At 41.5% G+C, this 26,164-nt stretch overlaps 1 protein-coding gene across 1 annotated transcript; it reads left to right on the forward strand.

Annotated features, from left to right (window-relative positions):
* Nucleotides 1-25,436, forward strand: FAM81B (family with sequence similarity 81 member B). Its single transcript, XM_087761363.1, has 8 exons — nt 1-32; nt 1,693-1,936; nt 5,595-5,713; nt 11,122-11,251; nt 14,828-14,934; nt 18,400-18,535; nt 20,819-21,014; nt 23,438-25,436. Exons 1-8 carry the CDS (start codon nt 1-3, stop codon nt 23,542-23,544), a joined length of 1,071 nt encoding a protein of 356 aa, XP_087617489.1. The 3' UTR covers nt 23,545-25,436.
* Nucleotides 25,437-26,164: the final 728 nt, after the last annotated feature.

Raw genomic sequence — 26,164 nt, forward strand, 5'->3', positions numbered from 1 at the left:
ATGGTCTACAATCATGGTCATGGACAAGTCAGGTAAGATTTTGTAACTTGTCAAGCTGCCATAACCAGACCTCAAGCCTAAGTCTTGAGACTGACTATGAAAAGTAAGCTGTACATCAGTGGACTTCACTGAACTTATATTCTCATACAACCATTTTCCTCTAAAACATTATCTTTTTATTTTTATTTTTTTTAAAAGGTGGTTTGTAAGAAACAAAATGCTTTTGTAAACTGAAGGGGAAAAAACAGATTATGGACATGCTTTATTTTCCAGCAGTGACTTCTGCTGTCACAAGTAGAACAGAATCAGCTGGTCATTTTGATATTTAGAGTTTTTACCAAAAAGAGATTGAAATTAAGTGTTCAGATCTTGTTGGTACTTCATGGCTGCCAAAGGTTATGTTTATTTTAAAACCTTAATTGCACAGACAAATGTAAAGCAGCTCCTGGTACACACAGACATCAGCCAGCTGCAGAACATCATTGCAGACCATATGGCTGTAAAATTTGTTGAAGAGTGTCCTCAGGCACACTTCAGTCATTAAATTGTCATCTTTGCATTTTGTGTATTGATCAAGTCGGGTAGCTGAACTTTCTTCTCTTCTCCTTTCTTTTTTAAAAATTATTTTTACATCAGAACTTTTATTTATAGCAGTCTAAAAGCAGAGAGCAAGAGAAAATGTGGATGACTTCTTCCCCAAATGACTAACTGGGTATTTTTCTTCATCATTAAGCTACAGAGTTTAGCTAAACTGTGTGATGAAAGGGTACTTCATATAGCATTGAGAGCATTAAAAATATACCATTCAGGTTTAACTAAGACATAAAACAAACTTTATTTTCTGGATAACACGCAAGTCCAAATTTCTGCAGTAATTAAATTTCTCTCTGGCTTTTTACAAAAAAGTAAATGGTGACTCTAGTTTCCCTCAAACTCCAGATTGTGCCTGTCTAAATTGAGCTTCATTCTGTACCTGCCAGTTTCAGATCCTTGCAACATCCTTCCTCTCTTCTATATTTATACACAGTTTCACTGAGCATATTTGAGCCCCTGGCTCATTCCCCTGGGTTTCAGCAGGCGGATGGGGAGGGAGTAGCTGTAAGAAAACCATTAGGATTTCAGACTTCTTTCCAATGGGTAGGTGTAAATAACACAAAGGAAAACCAAACACAAGCATTGCTGTACTTGGCATGAGGTCTCCTTCTGGCCACTCTCAGATGGAGCATGTTCCTGGGGATGCTCTGCACGACCATCACCATATCCACCGGGATGTCTCCAAAGGTGGTCACTGGGTGTGTTTGGTTTTGCCTTTATTTAAAATTAAATAGGAAGAGGCTAAAATTTGGATTGTAATGATGATATATTACAGAAGTACCCTGAAGCCTCTGAAAAATAAATTCAGGTCCTTAAACTGTATGGGTTTTGCCTAATAGCTGCAAAAATGCCGTTTACATCACCAAGGCCATTAATGGGGCCAATACCAAATAGCCCTGTGTTGAGAGGTTGTTATTACTAGTGGCATTGCAGGGATGCATAAGCAATGTATGGGAGCATCAAAGGCCCTGGTGCAACAGGCAATCTGGACAGCCGGGGCTGAGACTGGTCCCACTGTGGACAGGAGACTGCCAACACTCGCATCCCTTGGCTTGCTTACCATGACTGGCATGACACCAGGGTTTTTGGTGTTCACAGGACAGACCCTTCCCCTCCTCCTTGCCCAGGAGACAGGGCTCGCCTGCTGGAAGAGCGGTTATACAGCCAGGAGAGGACCACTGCTTTCCTCCTCCACCAGGCTTTCCGAATCAAAGATGACATCGTCTCCTACCTCGAGGGAAGCAAAGGTTATCAGCACGGGGCAACTGCTGCCCGGCAGCTGCTGGAAAACCACATACAGACCATTACAAGCATCGTTAAAAAGCTCAGCCAGGACATTGAGGTAATACATGCTGAGGAGTATTTCCCTGCTTTAGTGGTGCAGCTCTAGACCATGGTCAACTCATATTAGCATTAATATTGGCTTCAGCAGCAGAAAAGTACTCAACATGACTGCTATATTTTAGTTAAATTCTGATTTTTCTTGTAGAGTGGCATTTGCAGTTACTTGTGAAAGCAGAAAGGAGGGAACTAGGGAAAGTAAAGTAAAAAAAGGGAAGTAAAATTAAATTAAAATACAGATTAATGAGTTTTGGGGTTGTTTTAATTCAAAGGTTCAGATTCTATTTGCTTTCAGTTTTGTTGGAGTGAGGGAGATTGAGTTCAATGTAAATAAGGAGTAAGGTGTGTTTTCATCTAACATATAACATCCGGACTCAAGTTTGGGTATACTGCTTAGTTTTCCTGATGCAGATGTTCTACTACTTTACATAACTTCTGCATGCAAACATAATCAAATATTGCTGAAACTTTTCATAAAGCTTACTGCAGACCAGAATGGAAGTTCAGGTTCAAGTTTTATTTAAACTGACTAATGGTTCTGTGCTGGAAATGCATGGGATACCCTTATTCTGGCTAAAGACTTTCAATTATTTGCTGTTATTTGTCAAATTTATATGCGAAATTTAACAACACCATTTGTCTTTCCTTTTTGGACAAAGGTATAAAATACAAAAATATAATGAAATAGACTTTTCCAGAGATTTGTTTTGTCCTTTGAACTATTAAATGTCTTACAAATGCTGCTAAATTCACAATACATTTTGTTTTTCCTGTACTCCGAGAAATATTTGATCTTCTGTACATTTATCTTAAGAAGTATGTAATCATGGCTCCCCTGAAATTAATCTGAATTAAAACTAGGGTCTGTGTTCATTTCATACTGATTTTATTTTCAAGATTTTGATACTATGGAGATAAGCAATGCTATAAAACCACTTATTTTAGATCATCCAATTCCTCTAACCCTAGCCAGATCAAGTATGTACAGGACTGTTTTGCTAGAAAAATGCCTAAGAAGCTATTAGCATCTACATCTACTATTTTTCCTTGGTTGTAAATTACTCTTCTCTAGGGCCTAATCTCAGGTGCACATTTGCTTTGTGTATTTTGGTTGTAAGGATTTGATAAGGGTAGAGAACCGACAGCACAGAAAACAGCACAGTGAGACATGTCAGTCAAAGCCACTACAGAATTAGAGGAGGTTTGGAGAATTGCTTCTGGCACTCAGCAAATGAGTGTGATTGAGCAATGTCGATTTCTCAGGCATTTTTTTTAAAAAAAAAAAAAAGATCCACCAGGAAATGTGACTCACTCATACTCCAAATCTTCCCCAGAGCAGGAAGAATATCTATCAAAAAAGCCTGCTTTGGGGAAGATGCTGGCTTGCCATTGCCATCAGGAATGAAGCTGAGCCCAAAGAAACACACCCCTCTGCCAGAGCCAGAAAAATGCCCTGGCTGCCGCTGCATCAGGGACATCAAAGCAATTAGTGCGAGGTGGAAAATGACCAGACCCTTGACAAAGACATCCTTCACAATGCTAGGAGAGGATTGCAAATTGCCAGAGAAAAGCAGTGATACTAAAAACCTAGGGGCAGAGGGGAGACGTGCTTGGCATCTCCTCTGATAACAACCATAAGATAACCAACTATGTCTCAGTCGAGGGGTTGCACACAGACTAAGGGGTGACCGTCAGTCACAAGCATGATGTGCATGTGGCTCGCTCTTGCCCAGGGGTGGTGAGCTCTGGGACGGGCGTGCTGCCAGGAGCCCAGGGAACTAGCTGAAGAAGGAGAATATCAGTTTCCTTTGATATACAGGAGGCTGCTGCTTTCTGTCTTAATGAACAAGCGTCTCGCACTGTGTTTGCCAGCGAGGGAGCAGTGGTCCCACTCTGTGGCTCTGTCTTCAGAGACTTGTGGCATCATATTCGTGTTGCCAAATACACTGCCAAAAATACTCTTGAGTTGTGGAGCACATTCAACCCTTTGAGAACATTATTTTCTGATGCAGAACAAACATAGGAATACCTCGTCCTAGCTCAGTATTTCAGTTATCCATACTTTGCATGCAGGGGAGCCAGGATTATTCAGAAATAACTGCATACAATATTTGAATTAATTTTTACTGCAGAGTTATTGCAGCTTTCCCCACTCACCTGTGCCCCAGTTTTGACAGACACTCTCTCCATTTACTGGAGAAGTGGGACAGCAGTGCCACATGGGGACTCAGGGCTAGGGGTTTTTGCATGTGCCCGTGCACCATCCCTGTTAGCAGCCGACTGGGAAATGTTTGCCTTGACCCTGTTTGCAGGGGCATGGACACAGGGGAAGAGGGTCTGATGCTGTGTCCAGACACACGAGCTTGAGGCACTGGCACAACCCTGCTGAGCCCAGCTGGACTATCCCTCTGCCCACCCACAGCTCCAGCAGTGCGACGAGTCTCCGTGACCCGTGGGATGGGCAAACCCATCTGCAAGAACTTTGCCAAACTTCAAGCATTTGCAGTTGAAATTTTCCTTGATATTTGTCCTTTCCTATATTTCTTTTTTTTAAAATTCACTGAATGGGGAACATTTCAGATAAAAAGCCAATAAAAGCCACTCTATTTTTGCACAAATAAGATATTTGCATTAAAAAGGGTAAAAGCTGTGCTTTGACCAGTTGAAGTGCTGTGTAGTGCTGAATTACACTGAAATATCAGCCCCAGGCTTATTCTTTCAACCTGAAAAGTAAAATGGGGAGATTTTAGAAATCATTCCCAGCCCCCACTCCATATCTGTAAAAGGTCACAGTAGCTGCACAAGGGCTTCCTAAAACTAATCCTTGTGACACATTCAGATACCATCAGGATAAGCCACTTCAGAAGACCCTGAAGGGCAGTTACTCCTTCCATCTAGTTAGATGAGACTTTTAATACTGCACAATAAATCAGAAACCAGGCTACATACTGAACAATAACGGTAAAACAAGACATTAAAGAGCTGCTTACACTGACCTGCATCCATGGTCAGGCCTGGGTGGGTATATCTGTAATGTGTTTTAACAGCAGGTCCATGCCTTCACTGGAGCCAAAACCTGCCCTGTGCAGGACTGCGTGTGTGAAGGACATGTTTTTATACATGCCACGTGCGGTGCATTAGCTTGGACGTAAACATTTGTGTATTTGCAGCGTGGGCAGACTGGTCTCGGGGCAGAGATCATGCGCCAGTCTCTGCTCTGCCTTGTCCACCCTGCAAAGCCTTGCTGCAATGCCCTCAGGCTGCTGCAAAACACTCAGTTTAGCTATTGCCTCCCTCCTAGAAACATACGGTACCCGCTGTTGAAAGGAGCCTGATTTAAAAAAACCTGTGTGTTATTTATTGTGGGCTGCACTGTACAATGGTTGTTTGAGGGGGCTGATACAATTAACTTCCCAATTTTTGCATTTCCTAGTTTTTGTGTGCTAGACTTTTCAAAATAAATCTCATTTTTAAGAGAAAAATGGACATATTATTTCTGCAGACATAGATTTCTTGAAAAATACACTGTTAGTTTCTCCAAGAAAGAAAAACAAGCTTTTAGACCTGCTGCCATAAATGGTGCTTTGAAGCCTATTTTGAAATGAAAAAAAAAACCAAAGCAGAAAACCAGAAGTGCATTAATGGTCTTGAATTTACAGGTTTTGGAGAGGCAAATAAGAACAAGGGATGGTGCCGCAGTAGAAACTAACTTTGCTGTTCAAAGTCTAGACCATAAATACAACCAGGGCCTTGGAGACCTTCGTGGAAGAGTGGCAAGGTAAGGAATGCATAAGGGCCCTCATTGTCATCTCTGCTAGTCGATTTGTGCAGAGCAGATTCAGAGTGGGCATGAATGTACTTTGCACTCATTTTATGTCTCAGTTTTAGTGCCAGATCTGTGCTTCACACTCTCCATGTTAGAAAAATTATCAAACGAGGGAAAAATAACTGTATTTTCCTGTCTCATTCTTCACACACTTAACTTTTTAGAGAATTTTTTCTTCTCCAGTCTGCCTAGACTACAGCTGAAGTGGTTATTTCTTCTTACTTAAACTCTCCTGTTGTTTCAAGAAAATCTTTACTTCCTCTCTTGGAAAGTACATCTTACTGAGCAAACTTGATTTCTTCTTTTGGTGAGATTGTAAGTTTTCATTGGTACAAGTAATTGCATGTACGTAACTTAGGTGGACTTCTGTGGGGCACTTAGTAACACAAAATATTATGATTATATTATGACATTATATTATAAAATTATGTATATATTATATATAAAATATAAGTTTTATATAATTATAAATTATTATATAATTATTATAATTAATTATTATATAATAATATATACTTGCTTATTAGATAATTGTAAAAGATATATAAAATATATAGAATATTATCATATTATATTATTATATTATAAAACAGTGTTATTGACATTTGTGGATAACACAAAAATTGGTGAAGTGAGGACAAGGTCATAATTGAGAATAACCAGGAATATTGGCAATGTGGGCTAATTGAGAAAAAACGTGTTTTATAGACAGAACAAGAGACTGTTCTACTGCTGAGTGCCCCCTGAAAAGTTTGGGGAATATGGCAGGTAAATAACTTACCATGAACTCTTGCAATGATGCAGCATCAGAAATCCCAGGAGTATGGTCTTAGACAAGAGAAGCAGAAGACCAGTAAATAGGGAGGTTTTCTTAGCTCTATGTATGGCACAGAGATTGATACCAGAATACTGTACCGCGCTCAGAGTCCCCTTTCCAAAATTAAAAACTTGATATGGTGTAAAGAGGAGCCAGGAATGTGATGGTGGGATGAGGAAAATTTCTGGTTGAGAGAAGTATATATCTATGTATAGTTATAGAATAAAATAAATCCAGAGATGTCTTCATTTCCATGTATAACTACTACCAGGAGAGAAAGGAAGAAAATTATAGGGTACCAAAGGACTCCAGACTACTGCAGAGAGACCCAAGAATCCAAAATGAGAAGCTGAAGCGAGCACATTCAAAGTTGGCAGGAAAAAGATGGGTTTTTTTTTAACGTTGTAGCTGATTAGCATTGGAACAAAGTAGGAGGTGATCCTGCAAGAGTGTCCTGATGTTTTCCTATTTGGGTCGGCAGACTCTCTAGACGATATGCTTTTAGCGAAGGCATAGCATTCAACAGGTGAAGTGTCTCGCTCCTCTTTTCCAGGCGTGATGCTTCCCTTCGTCAGCTGCACCAGGGCTTGCTCCCAGCTCCTGTGCTGGAGCATTTGCCTGCAGCAAAGGAAAGAAAAAGCACTTGAGGAAAACAGGGTAAATGTGGGGGAAAAAATGACCAGTCCACTACTACTTGCATAAAGGAAAAAAAACAACCAGAAGAAACAAGAGGTCAAGCACTCATGGAGGTCCACAACACTTTTTATGAGGTCCCTCTTCCTTCTTTGCCCATTTTTTGGGTGTGCTGGTTGGCCCTTCCCATGGGTAGAAGGGAGGATCCCAAAACACACATATGCAATTGCACATAAGAACCTATTATGAGGGCACCAAAGTCAGCATCTTATGATGCTGGAAACTAAGTCCTTAGACCCCATTTATTTTTAATATGATACTGGTATTGCACAGCCAGAGCTGGCATTTTAGTGGCAGTTCAACACCAATATTATAATGCTGTTTTATGCGAATGACTGCTGTTAAGCTAAAGCATAGTATAGTTTTATGTGATCCATGAATCATCAGCACTTTCTTGTTTTTCTTGCTGCTGAAGTTCCCCTCTGGAAATGCCAAGCCTGAACTGCGTACCTGCCCCCACTGTCATGGTTGAGGAGTGAGCTGGAGCTGACAGACAGAGGACTGCCATTATAGTGATGATTAATATTTTTATATTTTTTCACATTTCTTTGACCTTGAGTTTCAGGATTTAAAATTTCTATGTATATTAAAGAGACCCCAGAGTGGCTGGAGACAAATGCATGTGTTCATATAATTTACATTTATTGAATTAATAGAAATCTTCCAAATCCAAACTTACAATGCCAGTTTTCCTCTTCATTTGTAGCCCAACCTTAATCCAAGACTGTCTGGGATGAAATGAACCTTAAATGGAGCCACTGCTCTTTCTCACAGCAGATGATTCATCCTCCTGTATTCTGCCATGTGTAAAGGATTAATGTGGATTAGCTCTTGTAATTCAAATTGTGTCTATTCTTTTATCTTTCCCTGAAAAATAGATAGAGACCTCTTGCCAACTACTGAGGTGGCTCTCCATTAATTCTTGGCCCTTCTGACTACATTTCTACACTGTGTAAACATGTATGTGACAAATAGCAGGGATCTTCTTTAAAAAAAAAACAGCCTTCAGTATCTCAGCTATAGTGGCATTCCAATTGAATGAACTATATATTTTATTTGTATTCTAACTCTTAATAAGAATTCCTTTGGGAATGGGAATATGTATTACAGCAATAAAAATTAAGTAATCAACTGTAAAAAAGCCACACTTCCGATAAATATTAATTCATTCTCTTCAGCCTCACCAACGAAAGAATAACTGAATGCACAAATGAGTAAACAATGCAGTTGGTTACATTTTACTTATTTTTCTTGTTAACTTTTTTGTTGCTCAGAGAAGAAGTCCAATGTAGCACTAGACAATCAAAAGCCCTGGTGTGTACCTATCAAGTTACTCAGCCCTTCAGAAAATGCAATACTTCACCAAGTACAACAGTCCAATATATACTGTTCCTTCCCTGACTTTGAAGGATAAATCTCCTTGAATACATAGCAGGTAGCTATATTCCTGTCTTCAATTAAATGCTTTGATATAACCATCAGAGGCTTTTATTTCTTTGTATTTTTTTACTTTATATATGCAAATCTTATAAGAGTACGCTTTCTGTACCATTCCCAGTCAGCCTGCCTTGCTGCTTGCATGCTCTCCAGCCTCTGTTTTGCATGACTGGAAAACCATGATCTCACCGTAAGCTGCTGAATGTCTTCTACATGAAATATCAAATTAGAGCAAGATTTAAGCAAGTCCCAAGTATCCCCATTCTCTTCAGGACTCAATCTGTGAAACAGAAACAATGCATTTAACTACTTTGCACATAATAATGATATTATGTGTGGGGAAAGTGAGATCTGAGCAGGCCCAGAGATTTAAGGCAAATCAGCAGTGCTGAGGGTCCTTGCAAAGCTTGCCATGTCTGCAGGTCCCCAGGCACAGCTCTGACCTGTCAGGCTACACAGTAATACAGATGCAGTTGCATTAATCCCACACTGCAAGGCTAGTTCTTGGGTTTTTTGGATCCTATTGACATATCCTCTATTTTTAAGTATTCTCTGTATAGAATATTCAGGTTTCTTTCTTTTGTAACTGAAGTTATGTCTTCTTACTGCTGCAGATCCATTAATGGTCTTTTTTCTCACACTGTGCACTTCTTGCAAAGCTTTGTAATTGTTGCCTTGGGGTGGGATTTTCCTAAGGGAGTGGTGAACCCCGTTTTCTGATCTCTGTTGAAAAGCTGGCTTACGTGTGGGTCCAGTCAGTCATCAACCTTGCATCTCAGCTGCAGCCTCATTTTGTTTGCGCACGTGTACCTCAACATTGCCATCCAGCCCTGCAGGCGCGAGGAGCCCCAACCCGTCTCGGTGCCGGCTGTCCCCTGGGACCTTCTGCCCCCTGGGACTGTGGTCCCCCCACCCCCTCCCATAGCCAGCTCCCAGCTTGTTTTCTAGGTTTGCAGCGGGAGAAGCTGTGACGGCAGCCAGCTCTGGAACAGCCCCCTCCCTCTCCAGATCCGTGCTCGCCTGCTCAGCTATTTTGTAGTTGTTTTCCAAATCAATGGTTTCTTTTGATCAAAGTTCTGGCCTTTGTACAAAGCCTCTGTTATCTGCAGTAACTTTTTTTATTTTATTTCCTTGTTCTACATGCTCTGTAGGTGTATCAAAATATCTAAGCATTATCAGGAGATGACAAAAAGCTGGTCTATTTAAACTGTCAAAAACTCTCTTTAGATCCTTTATCTGTCAACAGCACCAGCTTTATTTGGTGGTGGTGCTTTGGAGGATAATTTCTCTGGCATTTTAAAACTTAGCTGTTTTCCTCTCTCAATTTCTATTTCATTATTTCTATTAAATTGTGCACTATTTTATGGCCTTAAAGTATTTTTTTCCACACTCTTGTTTTAAGTACTACCTGCACTGGGGCAGGCGGTTACTCCTGGGGAGCCAATGTGCAGGAGGGCTGCAGAAGGAGAAGTCTATGTCTCCTTGCTCATGTTAAGTATATGTATAATGTTATATGTATAATTTCATATACACTAAAGAAAGTCCTCTTGGTTATGTTAAAAAAATATATTCTTTATATATATATATATGTACATATATACTACACATACACAATGTATGTGTATATATATGTATACACATGTTAAAGACAGGGTCTGAAACAGTCATTCATTCGATCTGGAATAGTACACTGGAAAGGGTAGCCAGTTGAATGCTATTCAGTCCCTGGGATACTCAATTAATGCCGCCACTTTCACATCATTCATTTGTCCATTTAAAATGTGACAAGATATTTTGGTGAATGCAACTGAAAGAGTTTAAATAGCAAACAACAAATGCTCCTTACAAAACACCAAGATTTTTTGCTCTAAAAGTGATCTTCCCCAACATCTGCATCCAGCCAGTGGAGGCTGTGGGCTGGGGTGGTTGTGGCAGCAGTGTGCCATCTCTCCTGGTAGGCATCCAAAAGCTGGGGGTGCTCGAGTGCAGATTAGCCTCTCGATTTATACTTCAGATTTAATTTAATTTATGGAGATTGGGTAGTGGGAAATCAGGGGGAACTCAGTCCGGCCAGGTGAGCTCCTGCAGCTCCCCTGGAGCCTGTGGGCACCAGGAGGAGGTTTGTGGTACGAGGACCCCACGGGCATCACTGCTGAAGCCGAGGGCATTGCCTCTGGCTGCCTCCCTCTTCCTTGCCACCACCTCCAGCAGCTCTTTTAATGGGTAGTAATTCTGAAAGCAGAATGGGGATCAGGGTTTCTGCAACAGAATATCTCTGCCTATTAGCTACTTGCCAGGGTGGTCCTGGGGGGCTGGATTTGATCTGGCGGCAGCTCATGGAGACCAGCATCTGCCTTCAGCCACCCTCCAGCATCCCCCTGCAGAGGCTCTCTTGTCTCTGGTTTGACTGCAGATGCGAGGCAAGCATTGCAAAGCTGTCGGGAGACATCAGTATTATCAGGCATGAGGCCCAGAAGACTGATAAAGAGATTTATGGCCTGCACTCTGCCCTCAAAAATTGTGTTGGTGATTTTGAGAAGAAGGTGAGTAGAGAAGCCTACAGTGAAATACCTGGTGAGTGGTGACTATGCATATATAGATATAGCTTCTTTTCCTAATTGCTGACTAATATTAAAGACTGATATGGTATTTATACAATATGCCAGGATTTTTAATAAAAAAATAAGTTTTCCATGATACTGTGGAATCATAGAATAATTGAAACATAGAATAGTTTGGGTTGGAAGGGACCTTTAAAGGTTGACATCTTCAACTAGACCAGGTTGCTCAGAGCCTCATCCAGCCTGACCTTGAATATGTCCAACGATGGGGCATCTACCACCTCTCTGGGCAACCTGTGTCAGTGTCTCACCACCCTCATTGTAAAACATTTCTTCCTTATATCTAGTCTAAATCTACCCTCTTTTAGTTTAAAACCATTACCCCTTGTCCTGTCACAACAGGCTGTCCTAAAAAGTTTGTCCCCATCTTCCTTATAAGCCCCCTTTAAGTATTGAAAGGCTGCAGTCAGGTCTCCCCGCAGCCTTCTCTTCTCCAGCATGAACAACCCCAGCTCTCTCAGCCTTTCCTCATAGCAGAGGTGCTCCATCCCTCTGATCATTTTTGTGGCCTCCTCTGGCCCCGCTCCAACAGGTCCATGTCCTTCCTGTGCTGAGGACCCCAGAGCTGGACGCAGGGCTCCAGGTGGGGTCTCACCAGAGCAGAGTAGAGGGGCAGAATCACCTCCCTCGACCTGCTGGCCACCTGCTTTGGATGCAGCCCAGGATATGGTTGGCTTTCTGGGCTGCAAGCACACATTGCCAGCTCATGTCCAGCTTTTCATCCCCCAGTACTCCAGGTCCTTCTTGGCAGGGCTGCTCTCAATGCCTTCATCCCCCAGCCTGTATTGATACTGCAGACTGCCCTGACCCAGGTGCAGGACCTTGCACTTGGCCTTGTTGAAGTTCATGAGGTTCACACGGGCCCACTTCTTAAGCTTGTCCAGGTCCCTCTGGATGGCATCCTGTCCCTCAGGTGTGTCAGCCGCACCACTCAGCTTGGTGTCATCTCCAAACTTGCTGAGGGTGCACTCCATCCTGCTGTCTGTCACTGATGAAGATATTAAACGGTACTGGTTCCAATACGGACCCCTGAGGGGCACCACTCATCACTGATCACCATCTGGTAGTGCTGTTTATAATAGATATAAGGTAGTAACAGATAATAAAAATATTCTAGGATTTGGGGATCCTCAGATCATAAATGACCCATTACTGTTTCTCAGTAAGATTTATATTCAAATACACCTGGAAATTTCAGTTGCAGGCATTTTGGAGCTGAAAAAGGCCATCTAAATCTGCTGGTTTTTCTATAGTTTTAAGGTGGTGGCAGGGAGGTATCTAATAGCATATATCTAATTCCATATTAATTCTGGCAGTATTTCAAAGGCTTTTGAAACTGTAACACTGAAAATGTTTTGGAAAATGGTGTTTTGTGTGAGAGTGTTTCTTTTCTCCATGGAGTGGGTAAGCCAACTGCAGATAACAACTGTTACTGCCTATCATTCCTGATAGCTGGCCTTTCCTTGCTAGAAGCTCACTATGCTCAGTAGCAGTTTTGGAGCCTCTAGCAGGATCAGGAGCGTTAGCAGTAGTATTTTACAGGAGTACAGCTATACTGGAAAATTCAGCTTTTAAACCTGCAGCATGATGGCTCTCTACTCCTGCTCCAAACTAGATGTCGCCCGTGCCCGCCAGGATTGAGCAGATGTGGGACATTCAATTTCTCATGCACTCTAATATTGAATATAATCTCATTACTGTATTTTGACTGCATCTTCTGCTGCACAAGGCGCAGTGCCAGTCATCATGTACCTTGCCTACCCAAGGTCCTTGTCTCCAAGGAAAAATTACTCATGACAGAACTTAAGCAAATATATCTTACCTGGAATTCTGTTAAAAGACAGTGTTTGGACATCTGTCTCCTTGAATACCTATGAAAAATGGTCTTCTTTACCTGGAAATGGGGAAGGGAGCAGGTGTGCGTGCCAGAGTCACAAGAAACAGTACACAAAATCATATAAAAAATAAGTGAGGGTAGACATCGAGCAGGATGCAGAAGAAGCTTCCTCAGATGAAAAGGGAAAAAATTGTTCTCACATGATTGTAGGAAAGAAGAGAGGAAAGGATTTCTGAAAAGGAGTCATCTGTTGCTGTAAAGGAAGAAGGTACAAAGTCAACATAATAAATCTTCAGTGGTACCTTTTTGACATTGATGTGCCATGGCTACCAAACAGGCAGTGGCATCTCGCCAGGGATTTTTTGTACTCATTTGGTGTAAAATCTCTGAAGAAAACTGCTGGGATTTCACATCTGCTTTAATTTATTAACCAGGGTAGGCAGGCTGAATCTCTCATCCCTTGCATCAGAACTGCCCTTCAAGATCAAGTGTCTACTTGCAGCAGCAGGTAATGTAACCCAGGTCGCACAGGGAAAACTCCTGGAATGAGAAATGTGTTTCAGGTGGCTTCCAGTCTCCTGAGTCACTTGCACTCCATCTTCCGCAGGCACATGGAAATTCAACTTCTCTTGAAACAGCGGATGCAGTTGTTGGAGCATCCACAGCGTTTCCAAGCCACTCCACTGTGCTGCATCTCTGATGCATCGGGAGCCCTTAATGTTGCACTTTCACACTAACTGTGACATGCAAAGACAGATGTTTGTAGATGATGGACCAGTAGCTCAGCCTCAGACTCTCCGAGGACTGAAATAACAACTCTCAGATGAGATGTATCCAGCTTTTCCTGTCCATAGTGCCCGGCGCGGTCAGGCCACAGCTGCCAAAGGGGAATGCACGCATGTCCGTCCCCACAGGACATGGGGTACTTGGCTTCACTTCATGAGTCCATCTTGTTCTCTGCATCCCAGCTGAGGGCCCTCAGCCTGCAGGTCAGGTTGCTGAAGCAGTCTTTCTTCCCCTTGCACCAACCAAGAATGATCCTGTGAATGGGGACATCTCCAACCAAAGAAGTGTGGGAGAGCATCAGGTACCTGGGAAATCCTGCAGCCTAGAGAGCGCGGGGCTGCCGCAGGGCCAGGGATGCACACCCCAGCCTGGATGCAGCAGCAGAGGCAGATGCTTTGAACAGAGTCCCCCAGGCACCATCTTAGTGCTGCAGCCACTGAAGCATCTGTTATTGCGGGTGAGCCACTCCTCTGTTGGCTCTTTTTGGGATCCCGTTAGGTGTTGGACAGACAACGCTTTGCAACTCACACACACACTTTCAAGGATTTACTTCTCAGTTCCTGCCACTGTTGGGGTGATCTGAGCAGTGCCCAGTGCCTTGTTCAAATAAAAAAAAAGTGTTGCTTACCCATGCATGTAATAGCAAAGGCTGCATCCATAAAGACTTTGACTTTAGCAGGTCTTACAGCCTTGGAGACTCTGAGCTCAAGACTTCAGCCTTTACTGAATGAAATTATTTGTGCGAAAAGTTTGGTTTTGTGTAGCTGTACCTACATGTCAGCTGTTTTTTTCCATACTTGCAATCATAATGCATATTTAAATGTAGGTGCTCATAGTCTGGCTCATAAAGGCATTCTCTGTTGAATTCTCATTAGGTGATGCAGCTATTAGGCAAGATAGAGACTTCCAACTCTGATCAAAGCTCGAATTTAAAGACAGTCCAGGGATATCAACAACACGAATTGCAACTTCTGGATTTCAAGTAGGTGATGGAGGGTTTTTCATTATGATAATTCACCCTGAATGCTTTAGTGTGATGAACAGGTTGCCATGAAACAGCAAAACAAACCTGTTAATTAACATCCATTCAAAACACTAAGAGAAGGTTAATGAAGATCTATGCCACAAAATAATGAAAAGACATAATAAAAGTATATTGTCTTGCAAGCTAATTGTTAAAACGAGGCGCTAAATGCCACCTTGTAAGAAGAAAGGTGTGAAACCAATTAACTTCCCATACTTAAGAGCACCAAATACAAAGATGCTATTTACCATCATAATTGGGGCTAATTTGTGACTTGCCTAATGTGCAGAACAAGGCATTTTCTTTATGCACTTGCACATCTGCCGCCCGCCTGGGACAGGGCTGCTACTGATGAAGAAAGGTGGGCACAAGGCTAAGGTAGCTGCACAGCCTCATGGGCCCACAGATTTGTGATTTATTTGTTTATTACTTATGCAGTGTATTTTTCCTATTCTAGCTGCAGAGGTACTTTTAGGGTTCCATTTTAATCTTGTTGAGTTTTAGGGAGAAGGGAGCTCCAGGGAAGGACGCAATGAACAAAAGTATCATCTGGCATCCATATTCAGAACAATGCAAAACAGCCCAGTATTGAATAGCAGAGCCAGCACAAATAATTTAAAATCTAATTATAATAATCCTGCAATCATGATATTTCAAAGGCAATAGTTCCCCTCCTTAAAATGGTGAAGTATTTGAATAAAGATTTATTTTAATTAAGATTTTATCTGAATTGCATTCAGAGGTAAAAATAGGCTAGAACTTTAAAGAGAAGAAAGTTCTCACCAACAGAACAGGAAAAGGAATAGGGGTGAATGGGGAAATAACAGCTAAAGCGGGCAATGAATTAAAATTGATAAAAGGGAAGAAGGAACAGGGAGACAAGGGAGCAGTGAATGATGGAGATCAAGACCATATGAAAGGGACAAGAAATGAAACCAAAATAAGAGGAAAGCAAAAACGGAACAATGCCAGAAAAGAAAGTAATTGGAAAACTGAATTGAAGTAAATGCTGAGTTTCTCAAAAGTTAATGAGACCTTACTGAAATTATCATCAGAAATATGAAGCTCAATAAGAGGTGGCTTTCAAGACGCTGAGATGTGCTGGCAATGTGTATTTAACATAAAATCCAAAATACTTATTTACTAAACGTTGCAATTTTATTCCAGTTAATATAAAATTTAATTAAAATAGTGTGCCCTTTGGGGAATGTCTGTCTCCTTTTATATTGCTCCTTTAAAAACCTACCAGATTTATGTATTCTTTTTATAGAGCTGAAATAAAATTTAACTTCTGGAACAGACTGGAGCTTCCCCATAAAGCTTGGAATGTTTAAATCAGCTTTAAAGCCCAGAGTTACCTCGTCAGTTGACATGCAGCTGTCTGGGACCCAGTTGTCTTTGATTGCGGTCTGGCAGTTGTATTGTAAAAGTACAAACTGATATTGTTACCGAAAACTTGAGTCATTTTTAGGTTTAATTTCCTTCTTCCTCATTTTCCAACTTCAGAGAAATCAGAGCAAAGTCAAATGCCAGCTGCCAAATACACTAAGTTTGGTTTTGAACCTTTGAACAAAGCTGACCATCAGTTCTGTCATTCATGGTTAATTCATCTTCACCCATTAAAATTATATTTCCCAAATTTGTTCAGTAATCTTAACACAAACAGTGGCATCATACCTTTGTTCTATGCCTTATGGATGAAAAACTGATTATATTGTAGATGTCCCTGCCAGTTGCAGGGGGGATGGACTAGATGACCTTTAAAGGTGCCTTCCATCCCAAAGCATTCTATATATACATAGATATTTTTTTATATATATATATTATTATATATATATAAAAATAACCACATTAAAGTTCTGTCTGAATAGGTACCAGTCCTGTAATTGCCTGCTGTGGCAGTCGAACAGAGCTATAACTCTTGTAATGACCAGCCCGTTCACTGATCCTCAGGTATGAAGATCCTGACCAATGACCTTAGGGCAGGCAGCGGTGGCTTCGACAGAGTGCTGTCTCTCTCCCTACCTGACCTTTCCAGAACAGGGCTTGGATGGCAGTTCCTGTTATTCCAGTCAGATGGCTCACTGCTAGGTCTGAGAAAAGCTAGTTATACCTCCCCTTCCTGTGCTCAGGTTGGATACTGGTCTATATCATCAGCATAATATCACAATATCATTTTATTTTCTCATGAACAAAGATTAGTGCTCCAAGAAGCAAACTCTGTGCCTGTTCACATGTGCATGGTAGGACTAAAACCGACAAACGTGATACTGCAAGTTTTTATTCTTGAAAAATCAAATCTTGGAACTACTAAAATGAGTAATACTGATAAACTGACCTAACAGGATGTTTATGTAGATTTTGAAAAGACATTGTCTATAGCAAACTGCAATAACAGATCACTGAGAGAGATTTTGCTACCATTAATTTTTTTTTCCCACATTTACAGTGACTGGTGATGGTAATTATCACTTCATTAAGCTGATACAGAGCTGTTATCAATCACTTGGTATAAAAAACACTTTAACTCAAACACCCTTTTGAAAAGTGATATTAAATATTAGAAGTGCCATAAGCGTTGTCTAGTTTTAAAATCCTGCTCCTTACCTGTTGGTTTGTATCCTAACCGAGGCCCAAAGAAATTTCAAGTGATCATTGTTTGCGTGCAAGCATGTGTTAGAAATTAATAAAATTACATTAACATTTTTCATGACACTCCTACAGTCAGGTCAGATGCATAAGCATGAAAATTAATGTATGTTACGACAACTTGGACTTAAGTTCACGTCTGGTCATGGTTCATGTTGAAGATTACATGTTGCAGCATAAGAAAAGCAAAATCCAAACCACACAGTTCCCTTTAACTTGGCATTTCGCAGATTTGACCCGAGCAGCGTTGGTTTGCCACTCTTGCCTGCAGTTCCCTGTGTCCTCTGGGTGCCGCCTGCTCTGTTCCCTTTTGGTGGGATTTCACATTCCTATCCAACTGCTGCCTCAAAGGCAACTCTGCATTCTCTTTTTGTTTGTAATCTTTTAGTTATAAACTTTTTTTACCCTTATGAACTTCATTTTCAGACCACAAGTGATTTTGCTGCTCTCCCCGATGCCCAGCTATGCAGTTGATATTCAATGGGATAGTGTAGTTTCTTCATCCACTTCGAACAGAGTTAATTCAAATGGGAAATTAACATTTTTCAGCTCTCAGATATTTTCCTAAAGTAGACCACACTACAGAAATCACATTTTGGCATGTAGGTACAATCTTTAAGGTAAGGATTAATAAAATAATTGAGCTTAGGGCTTCTTAGGAAGCTATTGAAGAGATTTAGAGTAATTTAAACAATTTAGTCGAGTGACTCAAGACTCCCCCATAACACTGACTAAACCTTAGTCTTGTTACCAAAAAAATAATCATAATTTTAGGTTGACAGGTATTCTGAGTGACTTCAGGGATCAGATACAGACTCATCGGAAGTGGACAGAAACGCAGTTGACACGGTCTGAAGAAGATCAAGCCCAGCACAGGCATCAGCTGCTTAACTCGGTGAAGGAGAGACTGGTAAGACTTTCCAGGACGGCAGCCCAGGGCACTGGGGTGGCCTCCAGCCCTCCCAGGACTGGGAGCAAGAAGCACTGGTCCCATCACCTTGATCCCAGCAGGTACCAAACCACCCACACGAAAAATGAGATCTAACACACACCCAGGTGCCTCATGACACAGCCAGAAAAATGACGAGTTATGGATATCATGTAATCATAGATTAATTTATTTTGGAAGGGTTACCTGGAAGCCATAAGGTTCAACCCCTCCTTCAAACAGGGCCAACAGCAAATTCAGGGCTTGAGCCTCATCCAAGTGATTTTTGTTTCCAAGGATGGAGATCCCACAGTGCTCTGGGCATCCTGGGAAGTAAAGTCTTCCCTGATTATAGCACCACTTCACATCCATGTAACCCTGATGTACCCGACAATGATGTTTTCCTGTCCCAAGACAGGCATTGGTGCCACCACTGAATACCACCCATTTTCTACAATTGACAACCTCAGAAAAGGAATCGTCTGTACAAATTCTGCCTAGTTTTAAATATAGACAAACCCTCACCATCCTGCGGTGGGTACATTAAAACGCGGCGCATTTCAGTTCCACAGCAGCAGTTAGCACTTGGCACAGGACCAATGCCTTTTAATTAATTCCTTCACAGCTTTTAAAGCTTTTCCTCCTTTGCTGCATGCAGTTCATTCCGCTTCAGAGTTCAAAAGCGATCGACACAGGATCACCATGTCTTAGCTCCGGGATGAAGGCTGCAGATCAAAGACCAGATTCAGAAGTTGCTTGGAACTAAAACACTCTTGAGCTTCAATCTCCATTTATCCTGCCTGATGATGATCTCTTTTACTCAATCCACCAACACTCAGCGCAGCTAGGAAGATAGTAAAAACATTTCTGATGCATCAGCCGCTATCTCAAAGCTACTGCTTGAATTCCCTTCCTACGCTAATAGTTTTTGTGGTTATTTTGCAGAAAACACAGCAATATATGTGGCTACTCTCCCCTAAGGGAGACTGCTGTGCCAAAAAATACATCATTAACAGGAGTTAAAGCTTTCAAAGCCACTCTTAAGTAGGTTGAATAAGGAGCGCATCTGTTTTTTTTTACATATGCATGCACGTACAGACAGGCAGGCACAGTGGTTGGAGCAGCTGGTGGTGCTCTGGATGTCACCTCAGTGGAAGCACAGCTCAGTCCCTGGGAGCTGAAGGAAACCTCATCATGAACACTGGAGACAAAGCAGTTGGAGATGAGCTTCAGCCTGTGCCAGGAGGGCTCTTGTTCCTGCTCAGCGGTGGGCCCTGGCAGCAGAGGCAGCTGCCTTCAGCAGCAGTCCTGTTTATGCCCTTTTGTCAGGTTGAGAGGACACGCGATCCTGCGTGTGGCTGGGGCTGCACGGACCGGAGGGCTGATGGATCTGGCAGGCTGTGTGCTGATGATGGAGCCGTTTTGGGAGTGCAGAGCTGCAGCTTGGTTATGCGCAGAGCTTACTCACTCTGCCAGCCACCCGCACTGCACAGCAATGTTTGTAAATTCAGAGTGTGTTTCCACCACCGCACTGAATGCTGTTTAGGTTCAGACGGCTCTGCCACGTTTGCAAACATCTTCCTTGGGAGGCAGAGCATTGACTTGGGCCCACAGGACTCCCTTGGGCTGCAAGGGCTAAAGAAGGTTGGAGGATTTTGATCACATTGACCAGATTTGGAGTTGACCAGAGGACTTGGTGCAACTTGAAAACCAAGGAAGGGGCGGGCAGCTCACAGCACAGGAATGAGCACCCCTCTGAGGAGAGGGAATTGCCTCCAAGAGCTGTGCTGAGCCCAAAAGAGGGAGAGGACTGCTTGCCATCCCTCAGTTAGGCAGCTCTTATGGGGCTCAGCCTCCTTATTCACGCCAGCAGCTGAGCTGGGTTTACACCACAGCATTGCACCCTTTAGGTCGGGAAGCTTGGGCTTGAGATGGCCAAAAGCAATCTGAAACAGGTTGTTTGAGCTCCCGGTCTGTTGTTGCAAAGTGTGACAGCAAATCATTGGATTTAAAATTAATAAATAAATAAATAAAATAAGAGTTTAAAAAGTTCCTTTGTCCTGGCCCAGCCCCTCTTTCCCAGTTTATTTGGTTGGTTGGGGAAGAGAGGGTTGACACATCCTCCAGGGTAGCAGACCTCACCTGCATTTATTCATTGCTGTCACGCATAGGATTAGGAAGCAAGACTGATCAAATGCATGGTTGGCAGGAGGCAGGTTAATGTGAGCATATTTAAAATGTCTTACCTGTGTTATGTATTTAAAGGAAAGAGCAGAAAAAAGCATAGAAGAAAAGCTCCTACTTTTGTCACTAAAGCTAGAACAAATTGATAAATCACAGAGATATGAAAAGCAGTTGACCCAGATGAAAAGAGACGAAAAAAACCTGCATGCAAGAATCACCAGATTTGAAAGACAGATCTGGAAGGAGCTTGAGGAAATCCAAAATGAATACAGATCAGGTGAGGATGGGCTATCATGCAATTTATTTTTAAAACAAATTTCCACAGTAACTTGCTGCTCCAGAAAATATTTTCCAGTAAAGACAGAAAAACATTAAAATGACTATTTGTCTCTCCCAAACCCCATATACAGAGGAGGTATGGGTTAGCCCACGTCTGCAAACAGCCAGCATAACGTTTGCACACAGGTTGCATTCTTTCCTAAGAGTCTCAAGGTAAGATCATTTAAAAGGCAATTTCACAACCTGTTTTCCAGATTTTTTAGAGTACCTATTGCTTCTGTTAGCAAGGTCACTAACCTTCGTTGGGAGGTACAAGTTATTCCCTTTTGGACAGATCCTGCTGCTGAGATTGTGTTTGATGGTTTTACATAATTTTCATCCTTTACTTCTCATTCTCAACCAACAGTAGCTGGAGAAAGAGGCATCTGGATGAGTAACAGCTACCAGAAACAGACCATACATTATGCAAGTGAATAGGGAAGCAGTTAGATAACATTGCTGAATACATGGCAGCTGCTTCTTATGGGGACAGTCACATTAATGTAACTCATAGAGCATGAACTACTTTACCAGTCTGAGATGATTCTAGCTGTTCAACTTTCAGCAGCAATTACAAAGGCTTTCACCTGGCACTAAGCACATGGCCTTCACAAGGAAGATTTTGCCCACTGTAATCTGTCCTGTGTCACTCAAACCTAACCTATTGTAATATCCTCCACTTGCAGCTGATAATGGTAATACAGTGGACACATTAGGTTATCCAAAAAAATCACGCAGCCCTCTCTCCAAGGGAACAGATGGCTGAAAATCATTACACAAGGGCTTCACATCTTACATGTTCTCACTCAAAACTCAAGCATCTGGTTCTCATCTTCAAAGCTCCTGTGATTGAGGACCCCAGCTCTTTACTTCAGCTCCAATTCCTTCATTGTCTGCAACCCACCTACAAGCCCTGCTCCAAGGCTGTAGCAAACCAAGCTCTAAATTAGCTAAAGTCTTTGTGCAGCTTGACATGTAAGGCTTGGCTGTCTCCAAGATCATCTGAGTAAGCACAAGACAGCATCTCAAAGAAAGCTGTGGCTAAGACATTTCAGAATAAAAGATTCTGGTGCCAAAAAGGAGAGAGTTCTTAACTTCAAGTTCCTGCTTGTTTATACCAAGCTTTGGCCATCCTTGTGTTCAAACTCGAGTCCAAGGATTGCTCTTTCCCATGGCACTCGTCTGGTAGGGGCTGACCCCCCAAAAGGGGGAAAAGAGGCCAGCAAAGAGGTGCAGAGCAGCATGAAGGGCTCAGAGGCAGCCTATAGACTGTCTCAGCAGCCATTTGTGCTTCAGCACAGACTGGCATCTTGGAAATCAGAGACATGTCTAGAATTTATAAAAAGCTAAGCACTATGCAGTGATTTGGTTGAACACTATCTAGACTGTAGCAGTGACAAAATTAATCCATATTAAACAACCGTTCCAAAAAGAAAAACATGTCATCAGCTGCCACATTACTATAAGCATTTAAGGAAAAGAAAAAAAGAGGAAGATAATTAATTTTAATCCACTGTTAGGCTGCTTGCTTGCTAATAAGTTAACGCCTATGTGACACGCTGGACACATGTGAAGAACTATTATGTTGTAATTTGAAAGTTGCAATCTGGAAAGTGCTAGGTAACGGCAGCTCACAATCCTACTTTCCCAGTCTTTATTGACAATATTTGACTGTACAGTGGTTCAAAAAAGGTGCATCAGGTGCTTTCTGGCTCTGTTTTTGGAAAAAAGTGTGCCTGCACACTCCCATCTCTCTCTTTTTATATACCTATATACACATGCACAAACACTTAGCCAGTGAAGCTGAGCTCCCGTTCTCCCAGAAGCACACAACAAAACAGCGTCCATCTCAGATGAAGCATAACTCTCATTTACAGTTGCTACAACTCTGGGAGATCCATGGCACCAACCTTGCTATCTGGTAGGCAGACTGCAGAGCAACAGTGTCAGTACCCCATGGGATCGCAGAGTCTTCGATTCAAAATGAGGATTGTGGACTTAAAAAAACCAAACCAAACAAAAAATCTCAATGCTCAGTGAAAGAACAATATGCTTTAAGGCTAACAATAGCCTTGGTTTTAAAGACAGATACAGTATTTTCTTTACTCCACGCCACAAATCTGATGTTAATTGAAGTTTACGGCTATGTGTAATCATGCTTGGTATTGTCCACTATATTGGAAGATGCGATTCCTATAGCAAGGAGCTTGCAACACAAGCTGCTAATGCATGTCCATGGTATTCAATAAAATGATGAAATAGATTGGATTTAATGTGCTCTGTATTAAATGTGGGTCAGAAACCTTTGAAAAGAAAAAGAAGAATCTTTTAATTTGTTGAAAGCAACCACTATTTAATTAATTGTTCCTATTCTTCTACCAGGATTTCAATCCATTCATGAGTCTCTGGAGCTGCTCAAACAAATACAGAACACAAAGCTGAAACTTGAAAAAAAGAAAATTCGGAAAGACATGAAAAAGATACAATGAAAGTGACCTCCCAGAAGACTGAACACCAAGAGCAAGCCTTGTCCACTCTTGCAGCTGTTCTCTCCAGTGAGAAGCAGCATTGAGTGAAAAAAAGAAGCAGCCTTTAAACACACCTGATTTTGTTTTCCCCTGTCCCTGTAGAATGTTATTGCTAGCTATGATATTGTGCAGCCACAAAAATAACAACTCTGTAACACCAACAGTCATTTTCACACCAATTTTACAACAGAGTACTTCATTGTAGAAGAAAAGTTAAACTTTCAGGATTGACTTAAAATTTTACAAGCAGATTTCATAGAAAAGTATTCATAGTATTTAAAGGACTTCAGGAAAACAAGCTCTCCGTTATTAAGCATGGTTAAGCATGGTCCTGCTATGAACTACATTGGGTTTAGATTGGTGTAACTATTGAAAGGTCTAGTAAATTCCTCCAGCTGCACACAAGGTGTATGGATTAATAGCATTATGAAAACTGGTATTGGGGCATCTACTGGTGCATGATTTGGACCTATTATAATAAGTTACTGGATCATTAGAAGTAGCTAATAGATTGGGTACAATGACAAAATGCAAGTTAATTATTAGCAGATGCATTACTAAGAAGGTTTATTTCTCATCTCTGACCGAATAAAAGTTAGTGGTGGTTTGCAGTAGAACACTCAAATACATAACTGACATTGTAGGTTTTGTTTTGCTTCAAAAATCAAGAAAAACAATCTGGAAATGTGGAGAAAAACTCTGGGAGTAGGGCAAAAGAAACATATCAGTATAATGTCCTAAGAGAAGCTAATATGAGTTCTTTAGCAGGGAGGTCAAAAAAGGAGGTCACAATGCAACTGCAACCGGAATTCAGAAACCTGCATTTCTACAGTACATTTTTTTCCAGGAAGCTCAATATTGTCCATTGCCCACAGAAGAAAATTCAAAAGGGCTCAGATAATCCTCCTCCAGTAACCCACATCTGAAGTCTGTTGTGCTTTTTGCTCTACAGAACAGCAGGTTTCTCACAGACATGGATTTCAGGTGACTCCTCTGAGAAGCCAGGTCTGCACAGCATGATGGCTGAAACCAAATCGATGCAGTCAGCAGGTAACACCACTTCAGAAAACAATCACATTGCTCCTGCAGGCAGAAACTTTGGTACGTTTAAACTTTCTTCAGTGAGTAAAAAGTCCTAGAAATCACTCACGTCTTGTAAAAGACAAAGAACAGCCACTAAAGTCGCAGATGACCTTTCTGCATTTTGTTTGCAGCCAGGCTCTTTAAAGCCAAACTCCATGGGAAAGACTCCTGGCCTCATGCCTGCTTTCAGGTCAGGTCTGTGTTCATCACATTTCCTACAAGCAGCAGGAAACCAGCAACAGTGAAATCCCAATAACATGCAGCAGTGTCTGAGCTACTCTGAATCCCTACTTTGGTCTGCCTGCATGTTCTGTCCATTACAGGGGGCTCTGCCTTCACCGCGGGCTTAAAGTCCATTAATGCAGTCACAGCAAGACATTGGGGGCTGAGGGCAGCCTCCCAAACTCTCTTTCTCTAGCTCCTTCTAGGCCGTCTTGCAATTTTTTGTCTATGTACTTGGCTGCCAGTGAAGCAGCAGTTAGTATGGCTTGGTGTATCTGCCTCCCCACCGAGTACCCTGGATGCTGCAGTTCTCAGTAAACTGCGCAACAGCAAAAAGGTGAAATACAAGGTTATTGATGAATGGGTTTCTAAAACCACCTGGAGTCAAAAAAAAAAAAAAAAAAAGAAGAAGAAAAAATCCAAGACAACCTTCAGAGTCTAACCCTGGAACAGAGAAAAGGACATAAGTATTGCTGCACATTTCCTATCTATCTATGTGTCTGTCCAACATTTCACACGGCAGCATGGCACAACTGAATGCTGCTTTACCTAAGCACTGTTTTGTATGATTATAGTAGAAGGGTTTGAGGGCCTAATTATAAATTCAGATCACACATGACTGTATATATTTGGAATATTGCTATTGTTTGAGTGACTTCACTGCATAAAGGAATTATCTCAGTATTTATCATTCCACACTGCGACCAAACTCAGAATGACCCCTCTCTCCCCTGAGAACAATAAATTTAAAAGTTATTTACCTGTCAGATGTTCAGTTAAATCAGTAGAAAGCCAATTAACTGGGAAAGAAGGAAAGCTAAATTCTAGACATCCAGGACCATATTCAACTGGGCTGCAGGATTAGGGATGTATCTTTCCTTGCAAAGCTGCATTTGTGCAGCATTAAAAAAGTTCTCAAGGGTTTTCTACCTATGTATTTAATTTTTTTTTTTTTTTAAATATAAAAGGTATCAAACAAAAGTATTGGGGAGAGAGAAGTATACATCTGTGTTTTTGTTAAACTCTAAGGTTAGGCAAGATTAAATTAATGTAATTACCCACTGTACTTCATGATACCATTCTGAGAGAAGTTGTATAGAAATCCAATCTAGCGGTTCTTGGGAAATACAGAGAATGAGATAAGTGTGCATGACCCAAATGAATAAATAAAATTCTCAGGAGCAAGCCATTGTCTCATGTTTGTATAAAAGGATATGCAAGAAGCATATAATATCCTTCATATCTGAAGTACCAGGAAGTTCTACCTTGAAATTCA

Source organism: Nipponia nippon, unplaced genomic scaffold (genome assembly GCF_047370975.1).
Source record: "Nipponia nippon isolate SJK-2023a ecotype South Korea unplaced genomic scaffold, ASM4737097v1 scaffold_24, whole genome shotgun sequence".
NCBI lineage: Eukaryota > Metazoa > Chordata > Aves > Pelecaniformes > Threskiornithidae > Nipponia > Nipponia nippon.

Excerpts from the sequence above, each read along its gene's own strand:
- FAM81B (XM_087761363.1), top strand. The coding sequence starts at position 1 with ATGGTCTACAATCATGGTCATGGACAAGTCAG. Across the intron at positions 1,937-5,594 it reads AGCTCAGCCAGGACATTGAG|GTTTTGGAGAGGCAAATAAG; the intron begins GTAATACATGCT and ends TTGAATTTACAG. Across the intron at positions 21,015-23,437 it reads CCAAAATGAATACAGATCAG|GATTTCAATCCATTCATGAG; the intron begins GTGAGGATGGGC and ends TTCTTCTACCAG.